This window comes from Halichoerus grypus, chromosome 6 (genome assembly GCF_964656455.1).
Source record: "Halichoerus grypus chromosome 6, mHalGry1.hap1.1, whole genome shotgun sequence".
NCBI lineage: Eukaryota > Metazoa > Chordata > Mammalia > Carnivora > Phocidae > Halichoerus > Halichoerus grypus.
Window position 1 is genome coordinate 65,203,469 of NC_135717.1, and position 17,564 is coordinate 65,221,032.

At 42.4% G+C, this 17,564-nt stretch overlaps 1 protein-coding gene and 1 long non-coding RNA gene across 4 annotated transcripts in view; one reads left to right on the forward strand and one right to left on the reverse strand.

The window, feature by feature from the left end:
• Positions 1 to 17,564, forward strand: part of GAD2 (glutamate decarboxylase 2) — an 80,232-nt gene that overhangs the window by 56,133 nt on the left and 6,535 nt on the right. Inside the window, exons 12-16 of one of the 2 annotated variants that reach the window (XM_036092303.2) lie at positions 517 to 595; positions 4,086 to 4,235; positions 11,211 to 11,318; positions 11,666 to 11,755; positions 15,759 to 16,173. In XM_036092303.2, the coding sequence (XP_035948196.1) occupies positions 517 to 595; positions 4,086 to 4,235; positions 11,211 to 11,318; positions 11,666 to 11,755; positions 15,759 to 15,776 (445 nt within the window). In that variant the 3' untranslated portion in view covers positions 15,777 to 16,173. Of the gene's footprint in view, positions 1 to 516; positions 596 to 4,085; positions 4,236 to 11,210; positions 11,319 to 11,665; positions 11,756 to 15,758; positions 16,174 to 17,564 lie in introns of those variants that run through there. The other variant, XM_036092301.2, reaches the window with a different exon arrangement.
• Positions 1 to 17,564, reverse strand: part of LOC118535754 (uncharacterized) — a 158,123-nt gene that overhangs the window by 29,768 nt on the left and 110,791 nt on the right. The gene's annotated exons all lie outside the window — the stretch shown is intronic.

Here is a 17,564-nt window from a genome sequence, read left to right on the forward strand (position 1 = left end):
AACTAGAAGCTATTATGAAAGGACAGATATGAAAAATGTAATAATCAATTGAAGAGGAAGAAGGAGAGATGGGTGAGAAGAACAAAACTAAGCCGTGAAATAAGCCATCGCTTTACACCCCAGGCCACTATGGTAGTGCCTCCAGGAACAATAGAGGCACGTGAGCACAGCTCCTTCACCTGCTTGGTGCCCTCCTCCTTGGCCGCCAAAGGCGGGATGCTGGACTGGATGATCCCAGTCACTCAAAGGGACTCTCAGATCACATGGAGGCTGGCTGAATTCCTCCATGGAAGCTAAGGGGGAGCCGCATGAAGATGCCCACCCTCGCCTACCCTCTCAATAGACAAAGAAAAGGTTGTAGGTTTAAGAGTCCACGTCTTATGTTGTAAACTTAGTGTCATCCAGGAGTCTGAGAAACAATGCTAAGAACCTCAAAGCTCTGTTGTCCCGGCACAAGACCTTGTAGCCTGAGCCTGTCATAGGTGCCACCCTCTTAACTCCATTTCTTTCCTTTAGGGCCAACTCTGTGACATGGAACCCACACAAGATGATGGGCGTCCCTTTGCAGTGCTCCGCTCTCCTGGTTAGAGAAGAGGTACGTCTTTCCTGATTCATGGCCCAGTCCATCAGTAGAGTTTGGTAGAGTAAATGTGTATAGTGATGGAATCAGAATGAAGGATGATTCACAGCCTAGAACAGTGAGCCATATCCAAAAAGAAGAAATCGTTCATGAGGATAATTATGAAGTCCTGCTCTTATTTCCATGTAGAGGATGATTCTATTTTGAGTTGACAGGACAGGCATGTTTCTTACATGGCTAAATTATGTGTGTGTGTGTCTGGCTTACTTTATTTAGCATAATGTTTGCAAGGTTCATTTATGTCATAGCATGTACCAAAATTTCATTCCTTTTGTGGCTGAACAATATTCCGTTGTATGAATGTACCAGTTTGTTTATCCATTCATCCTTCAGTGGACATTTGGGTTAATTCTGCTTTTTGGCTGTTATGAATAGAGCTGCTCTGAGCATTTGTGTACGATCATTTGTTTGACTATCTGTTTTCAAATGAGGGAACTGTTTTCAATGGAGGAATGGAGCTGCTAAATCATATGTTAATTCTATATTTACCTTATTGAGGAACTGCCAAAGTGGCTGAAACATTTTACTGTCCCACCAGCGTGCGTGAGAGTTCCAACTTACTCTACATCCTTGTAAGAAAACACAGCTAAATTTAGCTCTTAAATTTAGGTCTTTGAACCATTTTGAGTTAATGTTTATGTACGGTGTGAGGTATGAGTTTGCATGCGATATCCAGTTCCTCTACTACCATTTATTGAAGAGACTACTCTTTCTCCATTGAATGGTCTTGGCACCCTTGTTGAAAATCAATTAGCCATAGATATATGGATTTAGCTAAATTGTACTTCTAAAAAAGGCATAGAACATTAGGTTGTACTCAGCAGGGTCTACAATGAGTCAAGAGAAACTTAGCATTCATAAAATATTAATGGGTTAAAAAAAAGAGTTTCAGAATGAGGAAGGTCGTAGTCTCCCACTGTCCTCCATGCCTGGAGTGGTTGCTTAGGTCAATGCCAAATTGCATATGGGACCCCAACAAGCTAGGGTTCAAACAGTGGGGAACAATTGGTGAACATGTGAGAGGGATGGTTGAAATAACTAAGGATGTTTAATTTAAAAAGAAAAAGAAACTTAAAGGGCTGGAGAATGGCAGCCTTCACAGTTTAAGTGACTCTCAAGTGGAAGAGATTCATTTTTTCCTTGCAGCTTCAGGGAACTGGCTCAGTAGCACTGAGTTTGAATCAGAATATGCTATGATTTTAGGTCTGACTTCCGGTCAATGAAAGGAAAGCTTTTCTAAAAATTAAGCTTCCCCAGAGGTAATGAATCTGGGTAATGAAATAAATTCACTGCCAGGGGAAGTGATTGGAGATTGGACAGCCACTTATTAGTAAGAAGATAGAAAAGATTCCTTCATTGAGAAGGAGTAAAATAAAAGCTCTAGGATCCCTTTCAAATCCAAGAGTTTATGATACTCTGACAGCATGTCCCTTATTGAGATATAAGGAATAATGCCATTGTATAAGACTGTATTAAGTATTCTGTGATAAGAGAGTTCTGGGTTTAAAAAAATCTTAGGGTATTTTAGATTGAAGAGTTAAAAGGAAGTTTTGTTACTTCAGGGCGTATCAGAGCCTTTAATATTGCTGATATATATTGCAACTACCTTTGAAGAAGGGATTTATGATGTAGAGTTTCCTAAATTTATTTGACCCTGGGAATTTCTTTTACAGCAGCTATTTGAGAGCACAGCAATTATTAGTGTACTTAAAATAGTTGGCCACATAACGGTCTATAACTTTTTAATGGCTTGGAATCAGAGTATTTATTATCTCATCAAGGCCCTTTATGTGAAAAACAGGACTTTTATTTATCCTTTTGTATAGTGAGACTGATGCCGGCCAGCCTTTGGGAGGTCCTGTGTTTTGAGTTGCTTTTCCTATCCCAGGTCCACTCTATCCACCATTCCAGTGATCTCCCTACGACTGGTAGCACCTTTTTGTGAGCAAGATTACATGCCAAGCTTCTGTGACCATGAAACAAAATTGAAGAACCTGTTGCAATTTTCAATCTTATTGGTCTTTGAGTGAATTTTCTTTTTCAAATCCAAAGTCATTCTACTACTCTATTACAGTTATTTAATTTCCCTGAATCTCAATGAATTCAACTGCAAATGAAGCCCAAACTATAGGGTCGAGCTCAGCTTCATTGCCTACCATATGGTCTTTTAGGACCCAGTTAAATTTTAGTTGCATTACAGTTAGCTTTCATTTGATACATTTTTTTTTAAAGAATTCTCACTTCTAACTTCAACTTGGTGACCACGTTTTAGGCTTCTCTCTTCTCTTGTCATGAGTCACAAGGAAAAAAAAAAACAACAAATGTCAAAGCTTCTGTAAAATCACAATTATACTGTAGATAATGAAAGAGTCAAAGGCTTCCTGTGGTTCGTGACAAATTGAAACGTGGTGGGGTTTCTGGTGAGGAGATGGACAATGCTGTTTTAGTCAGAGAGCATGATTCATTCACTGTTCTTTGGAATCGTTCAGTCACTTTGCCACCCATTTTCCATACCAAGCTCCTGGTGATGGGGCAAATTAATGATCATTGGCAATGAAACGTCCCAAACAAACCACCACAAGCAACCGAGTATAAAAATGCAGTACTAACCCCTCTTGAAAGGGGAACATGGCATTTGAAAGACTGGTTATTTAAGACCTCTCAGAATAACAATGTCTTTATTGTTTTAGATTTCAGCATATAAAAATAACAATAAACTATCTTAAAAGCTATGACTTCCAAAGAGGACTCAAACCCTAACAGCCAAATGATAAAGTACTTGAACTAAGTATGAATGAAACACTAGAATAATCTCACTATTAGTATTTTACAGAACCAAAGAGTTTCTAAAGTATTTTAATTACAACAAAATTAAAACAGCAGGATGTTCCCTCAAAGAACAAACATTATATTCTGATTATGACTGTTTCTAAAGAAACACATTCTCTTAAAAAGAAGAGTTAAAGCATATATGCCCCTGTTGTTAAGCTGTAGTTACATTTGACCCTGAGCCATTTATCCCACAGAACTGACCTATCCCCACAGCTCATACTGTCCAGATATTGGTCCCATTTTATTTTATTTTTCACTTTTTTAGAGAGAGAGAGAGAGAGAGTGCACACATATGTACGAGCGCGCAAACAGTGGTGGGGATGGGCAGAAGGAGAGAATCTTAACAGGCTCTATGCGGAGCCCGACGCAGGGCTCGATCTCCCGACCCTGAGATCACAACCTGAGCTGAAATCAAGAGTCAGACACTTAACCAACTGAGCCACCCAGGCGCCCCTTGGCCCATCTTAAACATTTGATTCTTCCTGCTTTCTTTCTCCAGGAAATTTGGTGTCCCTTTAAAATTTTTTTTCTTAATAATTTTTACCACAGTGTAAATCTAACAGAGTACTTGATCAAGTCAGTAGAGTTTCCTAAGTTTTCTCTTCTCTTCTAGGGATTGATGCAGAGTTGTAACCAGATGCATGCTTCCTACCTCTTCCAGCAAGATAAACACTACGACCTGTCCTACGACACTGGGGACAAGGCCTTACAGTGCGGACGCCACGTTGATGTTTTCAAATTATGGCTAATGTGGAGGGCAAAGGTGAGCTTGTGTAGATAGGCCGAATGTCAACTAAAGACAGAAACTTTATTTGGTGACCCTTATTATGAGGTTAAAAATGGATTTCCACGTTCTGCATGGAGCACTGGGTGTTATGCACAAACAATGAATCATGGAACACTATATCTAAAACTAATGATGTAATGTATGGGGATTAACATAACAATAAAAAAAATTAAAAAAAAAAAAAGAATAAGAACAAATTTAAAAAAAAAAAAAAAAAAAATGGATTTCCAAATCGAAAATTACCCGGGATTAAGTTTCTTTAATCCCGTGTCTAGATACCTGCCTTCTGCATGGGCAAGGACAGGAGCCAAATTGCTTCTAATGCTCACCCATCTAGAAAACAAACCCAGATTGCATTCTACAGCAGAACATCTGGATTCTTAAGAGGCGTTTCGTTGTTGTTGTTGTCTCTCAACTCTTGGTTTTTACCCAGTGATTGATCCCTCGGGGAAGTTGAAGCCCTCCTTTTGTTTGGAGGACAAAACCCACCACGATAGCTTCCTTTTCACATTTCAAGGGATATCGTCTAGTTATAAAGCTTTAAAAAAAAAAAAAACCAAACCCTGGAACTACCCAGTGACTTCGTTTTGTAAGCTTTCTCTGTTTACCCCAGAATTTAACTACCCTTGATCACTCCACTCAGAAACAGAAACTCTGTAACGGTGCACAGTTTGGGCTTGACTCATTGCCGCCTTCAAAGAGGATACCTGTGTGCTGAAATGTAAGCAGGCTGGAAATGTCAAAGATTTTCTTTCTCATTTGGATGAGATTCCTAATTTCAATGTTACAAATCAGTGACTTCCCACCTGGTTTCATTTACCTCCCACAGGAGGCAATGGCCAGAGCCAGCTGGACCTGCCAGAGACACCCAACTGCTAGAAAACCCAACCGCTCAAAGAGTCCACAAGGGAAACTTGATGAAGGAAACAAGAAAGGGCGAGGTTAGGGGGAGGCTGGCATGCCCCGAGGTCCTCCATGTTTGAGGGAGGGGCTGGATTGGGCTGGATGCTTTCTCAGTAGCCCACACAAATAGGGGGGCCTTCCCATCCCAGGGGACACACAGATAACTTGGTCAGCACGCGTGCAACCTGCCAGAGTGAGATCACAGATTGTGCCTGTGTAAGGAACCATGTCTACAGCAGAAAGTTCCCTATGCCGTGGTTTTGGGGGTTTTTTTATTTTATTTTATTTTATTTTATTATGTTAGTCACCATACAGTACATCATTAGGGGTTTTTTTAGCATTTTTAAAAGATTTTATTTATTCATTTGAGACACAGAGATACAGAGAGAGACAGAGAGTGTGAGCAGGGGGAGAGGCAGAAGGAGAGGGAGAAGCAGGCTCCCTCCTGAGCCAGGAGCCCGATGCGGTGCTTGATCCCAGGACCCTGGGATCATGACCTGAGCCGAAGGCAGACGCTTAATCATCTGAGCTACCCAGGTGCCCCACATCATTAGTTTTTGATGTAGTGTTCCATGATTCATTGCTTGCGTATAACACCCAGTGCTCCATGCAATATGTGCCCTCCTTAATACCCATCACCAGGCTCATCCATCCCCCCACCCCCCTCCCTTCTGTAACCCTCAGTTTGTTTCTTGGAGTCCATAATCTCTCATGGTTCATCTCCCCCTCGGACTTCCCCCCCTTCATTTTTCCCTTCCTTCTCCTAATGTCCTCCATAAGACTTTTCAAAGTCAACTAAATGCCTGAGCAGGAGAGAGGCAGATAGCTAACAAGAAACAGAGGGGGTTTGGGTGTGAAATAATGCAGTCAGCAACTATCTAATGGAAGCCTCTAAAGATCTATTTAGGAAGGGGCGCCTGGGTGGCTCAGTCGTTAAGCGTCTGCCTTCGGCTCAGGTCATGATCCCAGGGTCCTGGGATCGAGCCCCACTTCGGGCTCCCTGCTCCGCGGGAAGCCTGCTTCTCCCTTTCCCACTCCCCCTGCTTGTGTTCCTTCTCTCGCTGTGTCTCTCTCTGTCAAATAAATAAATAAAATCTTTAAAAAAAAAAAAAAGATCTATTCAGGAAAAAGGCAGTTTATTTTTTTTTTTTTTTTGACTTTATTTATTTATTTATTTGAGAGAGACAGAGTGAGAGGGAGAAGCAGGCTTCCTGAGGAGCAGGGAGCCCGATGCGGGGCTCGATCCCAGGACCCTGGGATCATGACCTGAGCCGAAGGCAGACACTTAACTGAGGACACTTAACGAGTGAGCCACCCAGGCGCCCCGCTGAATCTCCTCTAAGTGGTACTAAGTATGGAGCGGCTGCCTGGAGTTATTGCCCTAGTAAAAGTGGTGGGATGAGCAGGGGCCCCCTCCTCTCTCAAAAGAGCTTGCACAAGGACACTTACTGGGTCCCCACCACCCAAGATAAGACTCATTCTTTGGAATGAGCCTCATTTGGCAAAAATAAATAAATCAAGAGCAGGAGTTATTGGCGTCCTCTCAAACTGTTTGAAAATGAGTAGGTTTTTCATTTCATTGATTGGTGGGAATCAAAATTGAACATGAACATCAGCTAGGCAGTGGAGGAAAACTTGATCTCTAAATATTGCTCAGGATCATCCTTTTTGTCCCCTTTTCCTGCGGTGTTTCTATTACGATGACGATCATTAGCTATATTTACACAAAAGTGTTCCTCTCATGCTTCATCAGTTCCTGCAGCTCCTTTTCCATCTGAAGCCCCCTCGCCAGCATGGGGCAATGGTTGGCTGTAAGAGAAATAACTTGCAGGCCATCAGGTGTGAATGAAACAACAAGAACAACTGAAGCCTGAAATAAGGGCCAAGGAGCTAGACTCTAACGCACTGAAGTAAAGGCATCAAAAGAGGGAAGAAAAAAAAGAAAAAAAAAACAAAGAAACAATCCCAGCAGCCGCATAATTTATCCGTAAATTAGGGATGCGTATTCCTTTAATTCCTCATGCCAAACTTAAGGATCTAGACACATAAATGGCAAAAAACTTCCATTTGCTTTTTGACTTAAAGCTGCGTGTTTTGCAAAATGAAGTGGTAATAACGATCAAAGCCCTAAGCTCAGTCCTACAGTCCAGAGGAGTGGGGAGGGTAGTCACCCTCTTGTGAGAGCTCTCTAGTGATGCCAGCCAGGGAAGAAGTCAGCCTGCCCTCAGAAGAACCGAGAAAGAGCAGGCTATGACATTCCATCTCCTATCCCCTCGGGCACGAGGAAAGGATCTGCAAAAACAATACTGAGGAGGAGGCAGCATTAATCAGTAAACCCTCTGTTATCGGATATGCCTGGAGACTGCAGCATTCAAGTGAATCCACATTTTCTCCTTCGCAATACAAACCACATGAAAATAAGCAACCTAACTATAAATATTCCTTAATCCGTTAATGACCGATGGAGCTAAATGCACTGACAGACAGCCTCCACATTAAGTCCAAGAGAACTTGATGAAAGCAACTATATGCAAAAAAAAAAAAAAATGAGCCTCTTGATGTGATGCTGGCAGGCTTTCCAGACAGTAATACCAGACGTAAGCCTGTCAGGAGCAAAGGCCCTATGCCTGCCCTCAGCTCTGTTCTTAGTGAGGAGATCTTTCATTTTGTCTGTATCTTATTAGAGAATGTTAAACAAGACTTGATGGTTATTTTCCAGATTTCCTCGGTGGGTAAAACTCGGAGTAGATAGAAAAAAACAAAAAGAGAGAAAGGAAGGAAGGAAGGAAGGAAGGAGGGAGGGAGGGAGGGGAGGAAGAAAGAGAAAGAGAAAGGAAGGAAGGAAGGAAGGAAGGGAGGAAGAAAGAGAGAGAGAAAGAGAAAGGAAGAAAGGAAGGAAGGAAAGGGAGAGAGGGGCAGAGGGAGGGAGGGAGGAAGGAAGGAAGGGACAGAGGAAGAGTGGGGGAGGGAGGGAGAGGAAGGAGGGAGGAGAAAGGAAGGGGGGAAGGAAAGAAAGAGGGAGGAAGGAAGGGAGAGAGAGAGGGTGGGAGGGAGAGGGAGAGAGACAGAGAATGAATGAACCTTAATTTTAGGTCTGCAAGCATGGCTCAATATGTAACTACCTAGTTTTCATGGTAAATTTCTCTGTGTATGGTTATGCAGATTATGCAAATTAGCAGGTTTCCTTATAGTTTTCTGTGATTGGCCTCCCTCATTAAAAATGTAGATAACAGGGGCACCTGGGTGGCTCAGTCGTTAAGCGTCTGCCTTCAGCTTAGGTCATGATCCCGGGGTCCTGGGATCGAGCCCCGCATCAGGCTCCCAGCTCAGCGGGAAGCCTGCTTCTCCCTCTCCCACTCCCCCTGCTTGTGTTCCCTCTCTCGCTGTGTCTCTCTCTGTCAAATAAATAATCTTTAAAAAAAAAAAAATGTAGGTAACAAAGGGACTGGCAAATGGCTGAGAAAAAAAATACCAGGAGAAAACCATTAAAGGGAAAGTGATACGAGGCACCCTTTGCTGAGTGACTGAATGAATGTTCACTTTCTCTCTAAAATATCAATTTATTTTAATAAGTAGCTAATGAGTATCTGTTATTGTGCCTGATGCTGGGTGGGATGAGGGGGCCACAATTTTCCAGACGAGGTAAGCTAAATGCACAGATAACCATCACATAAGACAGAAAATAACTGGTTGTAAAAGAAACACAGATGCACCTTGAGCAGTTAAAGGATGGAAAGCCCATTCCTAGTTTGAGAGCCAAAAATGATTTATTAAGAGGTCGCCTCGGAGACGGGTCTAGAACAGGATAGGTAGAATACGTAGGATTTCACCCGGCAGAGCTACGTCATTAACGCAATTAACCTGGTGCCGATAGAGATGGTTCCTCAGAACATACTCTGTAAAAACGCTGCCCCAGGGATTAAAAGACTTCCATCCACTCATCCATTCATTCCACAAATGTACATTGAGCACCTAATGTATGTCAGCCCTGCTGGTACAAGCGAGACAGTGGTGAACAAAAGAAACACCAACGTGTGCCCTTGTGGAGTGTGCATTTCAGCCATGTCAGCCTAAACCAATCCTAAGTGTGTGGGCAATGAGGGAGAAAATAAAACCATCTTTCTCCCGCAGCTCCCTCAGCGTAACTCAGACGCTGGGGTCCAGACTTTCATTTAGGCGCGCCGGTCAGAGCCCTCAGCTTCCTTCATAGCAACCCGGGTCATGGTGATGTCACGCCTGATCAAGTTTTCCAGGGTATTCCAGGTATCCTGTTATTCTCAGAGTAACAACTGTGTGGCATAGAACAACTACTCAGAAAGTAGTTGATGAATGAGTACATTTTGGAGAATCTCCTAAAAGCCTTCAAAACCTTGAAAATAAAATATGGATCTTATTCCCATAAATATCCAACATGAAGAGACAGGCTTCTAAGAGTACACTAGAGTTTCCTGTGTCATCCCCCCCCCCCCCATCCCTTGTACCTCTTTAGCTTACAACTAGGGATGGTCAGGTTACTCCTGATCATCTCAAGTAAAGTCCTAGACTAGCAAAGGCCAGAGGACTCCCCATCCAGTCTGTGATGATCACACTGCCTTTGCAATACAACCAAACTCCTTTTCAGAGCATTCATTTTACTTTTTACCATGTCCCTGTGTGGGAGGGAAATCACACAGACACCACCCTTCCCATGTGATCAGGGAGATTAGCCAAGGCCATGGGGCTGGACAGGGTCAGAGTCCTACTGGTCCCAGCCATATCCTGGATCAAGTAGGTGCCAGTTTAAAGCCAACTCTGGACCGGTCCAAAGGATCCAGTTGGAGAACAATGAACTTCTCTCCCTCCTACTTAGGGGCCATCCCCAGTGTACCCAAACTGCCAGGTCAGTCCAAACCAACCCCAAATCCTTGACACCACAAAGTCATAGAGTGCATGGTGTAGGCTCTGGCCCGAGTGTTCAGGCATCAATCAGGGCCCTTCCTTGGGGTCATCAGGAACCAGACTCTTTGACCAATCAACTTAGGTGGCAGTCTCCATAGAAATGATTCCTGAGCCCATCAGATTTCTTTAAGGCTTCAGATGTTAAAGTCACTGGCTATGCTGCATTTCCCTTTTAGCTGAAATGATGAGACCATCAATAGGAGCACGGGCTCATCTTATGTCCATTAAAGCTGCTCCCTCCAGTTTCCATGTTGGATTAGTCACGGGTTGGCCGCTTCCAAGTGCTCCTGGATTAAGCGTTAGCTGTTTGTCTAAGCTTTCCATTAGCACTCCAGAAATGCTGAAGGAGTTAGGAGGAAAGCCATTTTGAAAAGTAATGCCCTGGAGTGTCCCGAGGTCCGTTAAACAGCTCCAGTCCATAGCTGTAGCGTTCTTTTTCACAAGTTCTTGGGCTTCCAGAGCTGGAAACTAAAAGACCTCCCTGATAATGTTTGCCCATTACCAACACATGAGTCATTTATCCCCAGAGGAGAAATCTAATGAGCTTTGCAGAATGACAGGCTAACAAAGCATCTGTGTGCCCCTTAAGATTCATACATTCATTTGTTCAACAAATCTTCATTGAGTACCTACCCTATTTGTTCTATAATGGGGTTACATTGGTGAACAAAAGTGGGATCTGGAAATGGTAAATTTTCATGATGGGCAGGGGCTAAGCTGGCCTGCTGGGGGCTCCCTGATGATGCTGCTTCTCCACAGGAGAACAGCCCAGCCTCCTGTCATTACTGACTTCCATAATTACCCCTCAGAGTGGCAGAGGCAAATTTTCCCCTCGAGTAATCAAAATAATTGCCTACTAGAGAATGGGGCCTCGGGAAGAAGAGGAATCCGCTGTAGGAAGCTGTGATGACATGAAAGGAACTAAAACACCTGAGGGGGGAGCATCAAAGGAGAAATAATCACCAGAAAAGCCTCTGGAAGCACAGTCTTATGCAAGGAAAGTGTGGAGCAGCCCTGAGGTGGAAGTGGCAGAGAAAGCATCAGTCTCCAGAGAGATTAGCCCCACAGAGAGCCCACCCGCCTGATAAGCTTTCTTCTTCTCTTACTCAGGGCACCACTGGGTTTGAAGCACATATTGATAAGTGCTTGGAGCTGGCAGAGTATTTATACAATATCATAAAAAACCGAGAAGGATACGAAATGGTGTTTGACGGAAAGGTACGTATTCTGATCTCTACGATCCCAAAAAGTTTAGTCAGTTCCAGTTCTTACCAGTTCTTATCACTGATTTTTTTTTTTATGTCAATCATGTACTGTCCAGGTAAAGGGGAGCATTACAAAGGAGAAGCTGGGCTGATGGGGCCACTGTTCTGAGCTGGAGTAAAAAACGCAAACTGACAAAACAATAACTCTATATAATGTGGCGAAAGTCAGGCACTCCAAAAGTGATTATGGATTTAAAATAGGAATTCTATTCGGAAGCTGCAGAATAGGTTTGAAATGTCCTTGGAATTTTCTAAATGGCCACGACGGGCCGAGTGTGAATCTTACTTTCCTCCTTATAGCCTCAGCACACAAATGTCTGTTTCTGGTACGTGCCCCCGAGTCTGCGTATCCTGGAGGACAATGAAGAGAGAATGAGCCGCCTCTCAAAGGTAAGTGATACAGGCTTCTCTGGTCCAGACATCAGCGTGTCTAGTGGGCCTTGCACATGCATGGCGTCTCTCTAGAGAGGAGAAATCCAACCTTGACCTTGGTGCACTGGCCCACTCCCCTTCCTGGGCTCCTTCAGAACCAGGCCATTCAGACCTGGTATAGCCAGACTTTTGACTACTCTGTTTGCTTCTTTTTTCCTGAGAGCAAGTTTATGATATCTTAAAATAAGCAATCAGGTGACAGCTTTACTGTCATTCACAAATCATACATTATATGTTAAAAAAAAAAGAAGAAGATAGCAAGAGGGGAAGAATGAAGGGGGGGAAATCGGAGGGGGAGACGAACCATGAGAGACGATGGACTCTGAGAAACAAACTGAGGGTTCTAGAGGGGAGGGGGGTGGGGTGATGGGTTAGCCTGGTGATGGGTATTAAAGAGGGCACGTACTGCATGGAGCACTGGGTGTTATGCACAAACAATGAATCATGGAACACTACATCAAAAACTAATGATGTAATGTGTGGTGATTAACATAACATAATAAAATAAAATTTAAAAAAATATATAAGGGCAAAAAAAAAAAAAGAACCCTTGGTGAAGTTGGCTGACCTGCCCAGCAAAACTGTTAAAAACACAGAAGAGATTTCAGGCACCAGCAATGGTTAGAAATCAGAGCTGCTGCTGACCCTCTTGAGATGCCAAGGTCAAGGCTACCCTGTGGAGTCTTTAGAGCTATGGTGAACCCCAGAAGGGACCGGGGGCAAGGAACAATACTAATGGCCACTGTGTAGAGTGCATGTTGTGTCCCAGGCTCAACTGTGACCTAGCATTAGATCACTCAATTATCATAAGTGTTAGAAAGGACTGAAGAAGACAATTTAGGTGACACAAACAAACTTCATTTAACACTTCATGAAGCAGGCAGCCTCCATTCCCAGGGGTCCAGAGAACTGCAAAATGGGGTGGAATGCAAGAAGCTTTTATAGGATGAAGAATAAGGAACAGGAAGAGAAAGATAGAAAATGAATAAGGAGGGGCACCTGGGTGGCTCAGTCGGTTAAATGTCCAACTCTTGATTTTGGCTTAGGTCATGATTTCAGGGTCGTGAGATGGAGCCGCGCATCAGGCTTTGCGTTGGGCATGGAACAAGCTTGAGATTCTCTCTTTCCCTCTCCCTCTGCCCACCCTCCCTGTTTGTGTGCATGCATGCACGCGCTCATGCACCCTCTCTCTCTCTCTCTCTAAAAAAAAAAAAGAAGGAAAAGAAAAAGAAAATGAGTAAGGAACAACAAAATAAGTATAGAGCCCAGGGTTGGCTTGGTGTTGGGGATTTCCTGACTGGATATTCCATGTTTCTGGTTAAACAGAGCATTTACAGGGTTATGAAAGTTAAGTGTCCATTTCCTGATGTGACATCTGGGCAGGAGCAGCCCCATCATGGGCCTAGAAATTTACTTCAGTCTAAGCAACCTAATCTGGGAAGCACTGCTGTCTCCCCATTTTGCTGAGGGGGAAACTGAAGCAGAGAGGAAAAAAAAAAATCACTTTCCCCAAATCACTGACTCCAGAGCTGGAGGGCTTGAACTTCAGATTCTTCTGTGGCCAGTAAGATATCCTTTATCTTTTTTCGTCTCCTGCTCCCATCACTTACACATGGGTGAGATTCGGTTGATAATGTACCCCAAAGAGAATCTTGAAGGGAGGTAAATGTGGGGCCCCATCTCAGTGTTGAGGAATGGGAAACTAGGGATGATTGTGTGTATTTGGATCTCAGAGCCTGGGTTAGTTGGTTGGTTGGTTTTCCATTTACCACAAAGGAGGGGACTTCTTCCAGTTGCTGTCAGGAACAGGGGAGGCCCTCTCCCCCACTGCGAAGGAGCCTGGGCTGCCTCACTGACCTTTCAGAATATTTTATTTCCTTCTATGTCAAACAACAGGATTTTTTGTGGTTTAAAACCTCCAGGAAGGCTTATAAATATGAATACCTGCCAGTAGACAATCCAGGATCAAACCTTCATCAGGAAGAAACTGACACATAGTTGAGGAGTTTAAGTGAAGCCTCCTAATTAGAGTAGTGGTTTGCAATCCTGGCCACACATTAGAATCACCCTGAAGCTTTATAGAAAACACTGATAACCAGGTCTTAACCCTGAGAATTTAATCCAGTTGGTTTTGGATGGGCTTGGGAATGGTTCTAAAAGTTCTCCAGGTGATCCCAATGTGCAGCCCAGGCTCAGAGCCACTGACCTAGAGGAATGCATGGAAGAAAGCTTCTAGAATGGGAATCCATCAGTGCATGTGTCTGAGTAGGAGGGGTCATGGTCATGTTTGAAGTTTTAATGAAGTTGGCTCATTTGCTCATTCCAAGAAATCAAGCCCAAGAGATGGGAGGGAGGCAGGATGAGGGTCACATTGGAAAAGATGATAGGGAGGCAAAAAGGGGCCTGTTATCGTTTGAGAAGAAAGAATTCATATTTTTTCCTGATGTTTTATGGTGTGGCTTCTCCGTAGTATGTATCATCTTACCAATAACTAATTTTATTTAACAAGTTAGTTAGAAATTAGATGTTTCCATTCTCATTGGCTCTACCTCTTTAATGAATCCATTGATCAGACAGAATCCATGGGGTAATTTGACTGATTTCATTTGTTGAATCAATTCATTATTCCTGGGCTGAGGGATGGGGCAAGATGGGAAAACAGAACAGAAAGCGGTTTTTCCCATCACTTTCTGAGCAAAAATCAATTCTGAGGGGTGCCTGGGGGCTCCAGTTGTTAAGCGTCTGCCTTCGGCTCAGGTCATGATCCCAAGACCCTGGGTTTGAGCCCTGAATTGGGCTCCCTGCTCAGCGGGAAGCCTGCTTCTCCCTCTCCCACTCCCCCTGCTTGTATTCCTCCTTTCGCCATCTCTCTCTCTCTGTCAAATAAATAAATAAAATCTTTAAAAAAAATCAATTCTGAATTCCCCCCATTTCAATACAGCTCTCTTCAGATGCCTCAGGTTTTGGCAAATCACATAAACTGTGATGGGAATGGAGATTATTTCTTGGGGAGAGCCATGAGAATATTAGTCAACTATTTTTATACTGTTGGTAATTCAAATTTGAATTAGGTCTGGGGATTGCAAAATGAGTTCTCTTAATTTTTTCCTCTCCTGTGATTCCATTTTCCTGACTAGAAGATAGAGAATTCAGCAAGTCAGAGTTGGAATTCTGATTCAGTAGAACCACATAAAATATCAAGGTTAACTTTTGTTTATTTATGTCAATAATTTTTCAGAGTTTCAGAAAAGTTTCTTCTTAAATATAAATCCCTTAAAGTATAATGTCCAGGGACCAGTAAATCTTCACACGCTCAAACACACACATGCACACAATCCCAGAGGGAAAACAGCGGAGGTAAAATAAAATAGATCATTTGCTCTATCCAGTATGGTATCAATAGTCACGTATGGCATTTAAATTTAAATCAATCAAAATTAAATTCAACCAGAAATTCACTTCTTCAGTTACACTGGCCACATTTCAAGGGCTCAACTTGTGATCAGTGGTTATTGTATCAGATAGTGGAGATATAACACATCTCTATCACTACATAAAATTCTCTTGTCAGTGCTGACATAGACCCAAAATGGGAGGAAATGTGGAGACTTCCATGTGGCATGTGGCAAACGAGAATTAAGTTAAATTCTGGACCCTCCAAGGAAGAATTACTCTTTGTGCCCTCTTGTCTTGGTACAAGGCTTAGCATACAGTAAGGCACTCAAAAACGTTTGCTGAGCTAAAGTGCCATTTACACATTCCAGAACAGGGAGCAGAAACGATATTTAGGAAACCTACTAGTGGATCATAGGCCTTTCTCCAGAGCTCACAGTGACATGGGGACAGATATCTAGGCAACAGGTGGTTATTATGAAACAAGCAGAGTCAACAACTTCATGAGGGAGGCTGAGAATCAGGTTGGAGTATTTCCTGCTGCCTGATCAGGACTGTGAATGTGCAGGAGGCCCATCATCACTGAGGCACAGTGGACACAGAAGGCCTGGGGCGCCACACGACCACAGGCAAATGCCTTAGACACAGGCAGGACAAGCAGGTGGAGTCCATGAGGACATTCATCAGACAAGAATCCTGGTTCTTCATCATCATCTTCATCTTGTGTTTTATTCCATTGTATTTGATCATTATCTGCATATCTCATCCTGACTTCTACCAGTCTATGATTGATGGACTTCCAAAAGGTCAACAGTGGATTGAAAAGTAGATTGGCCTCATATTTAAGGTGACACTCTTCCAAAGTCTACGTTGTTAAATGTAACACGGAATTTAATTGGTGAAATTTTAAAGTGTTAGGATTCCTATTTGTGGTTATTCTGCTTTTTCATTTTTCCAAAAATTTCACTCACGTTTCCAAGATTTTGAAACAAAAAGATTTTGTGATACATAATGAAAAAATACATTTCTGTGATTCCGTGATGCTTTAACCTGAGCTCTCTTGGGAGAAATAAATGTGGTTTCAAATTATGGGATAGTTCCCTGGTTATTGTTTTCTAAGGGATTGAAAAAGCTAATGACACAAGGGAGAAAATGACACCCTAAAACTTATAAGGCAGCACCAAGAGCTCCTGCTGAGGTCTTTAGTGAAATCTTCAACAGGCAGCCTCTCTTTCCTGACTCTCTTTATTCAACAAAACCAAGAATGAGATCAAAAGACAACATCTAGAAATAAGTGAAAATGCTATATATTCATCAGAAGAGTCAGAATCTTATTTTCCTTCTGAACTTGCAATTAGTGATTATGCAATGAAGTAGATGTTCCATGTTTCTGCTAATTTTAGTTCATCCACATTTTCTGAAAGCAGCCAAAAGTCATATGTATTTAGACAAAAGTCATATGATTTCTCCAACCCAGCTAGCTTCAGTAACTGCGAGGAATCGATCTGACTTTATACCAAAACCTGTTTGGGATGATGTCTGTTACCATTTAAATTTTTGACCTCTGATTTGATTTAACTTCTCTGAAAAGTTAGAGATGATTGTCTTTAATAATAAATACCATCTCTATGTGGTTTTGCTGGGATTGCCCATGAAAATGAAATCAGAGTTTAATTCACTGAGTAAAGCATTATCATTGTTTTTGTCAGTTCTAAAGAGCAAGCATGATTTATTACACAAATAAAAATTAAGGAATAGTTATGTGATTCTTCCTAAAATTCCACAGACACATGGATTTGGAATTCCTTTTCTATTTTGGGATTTCTCTTCCCAGGAACACATTGATTTGCCATGTCTCACAGCACAAAGTGATAAATTTCATGTCCTTATGCTAGAATATTCTACTAGATCCACTTTCAGAACTTAACCCCAGAGTTGAGATATTCAAATTCTTTTTCATACTTATTCCCTGGGATGAGCCCGATGCTCTATGTACATCCTTAATCCTTCAGGGGAAAAAAAGAAACATTCCTCTTTATATTATCTTCCTGTGTAATAAAAAAGGGGCTGAAAGAGACTTAAGAACACGTTAACCTAGAATCAGAAAATCCCAGGGCTGGAATCATCAAGCACATTCATGTTTAGATGAGGCAATTAGGTTTAGGATGTGAGGTGAGGGTGACATGAAAGTGAAGATGAACTCTGTCCTTGGTTTTCTCTTTGGTAACTAATAAATAATTGGGCCTGATAGGAAATATGTCGATTTTACATATTGAGTACTTTGTTTTGGGTTTTTTTACATTCATTTGGCTTTCTTTTTTAAATTTTAAATTCCAGTATAGTTAGCGTACAGTGTTATATTAGTTTCAGGTGT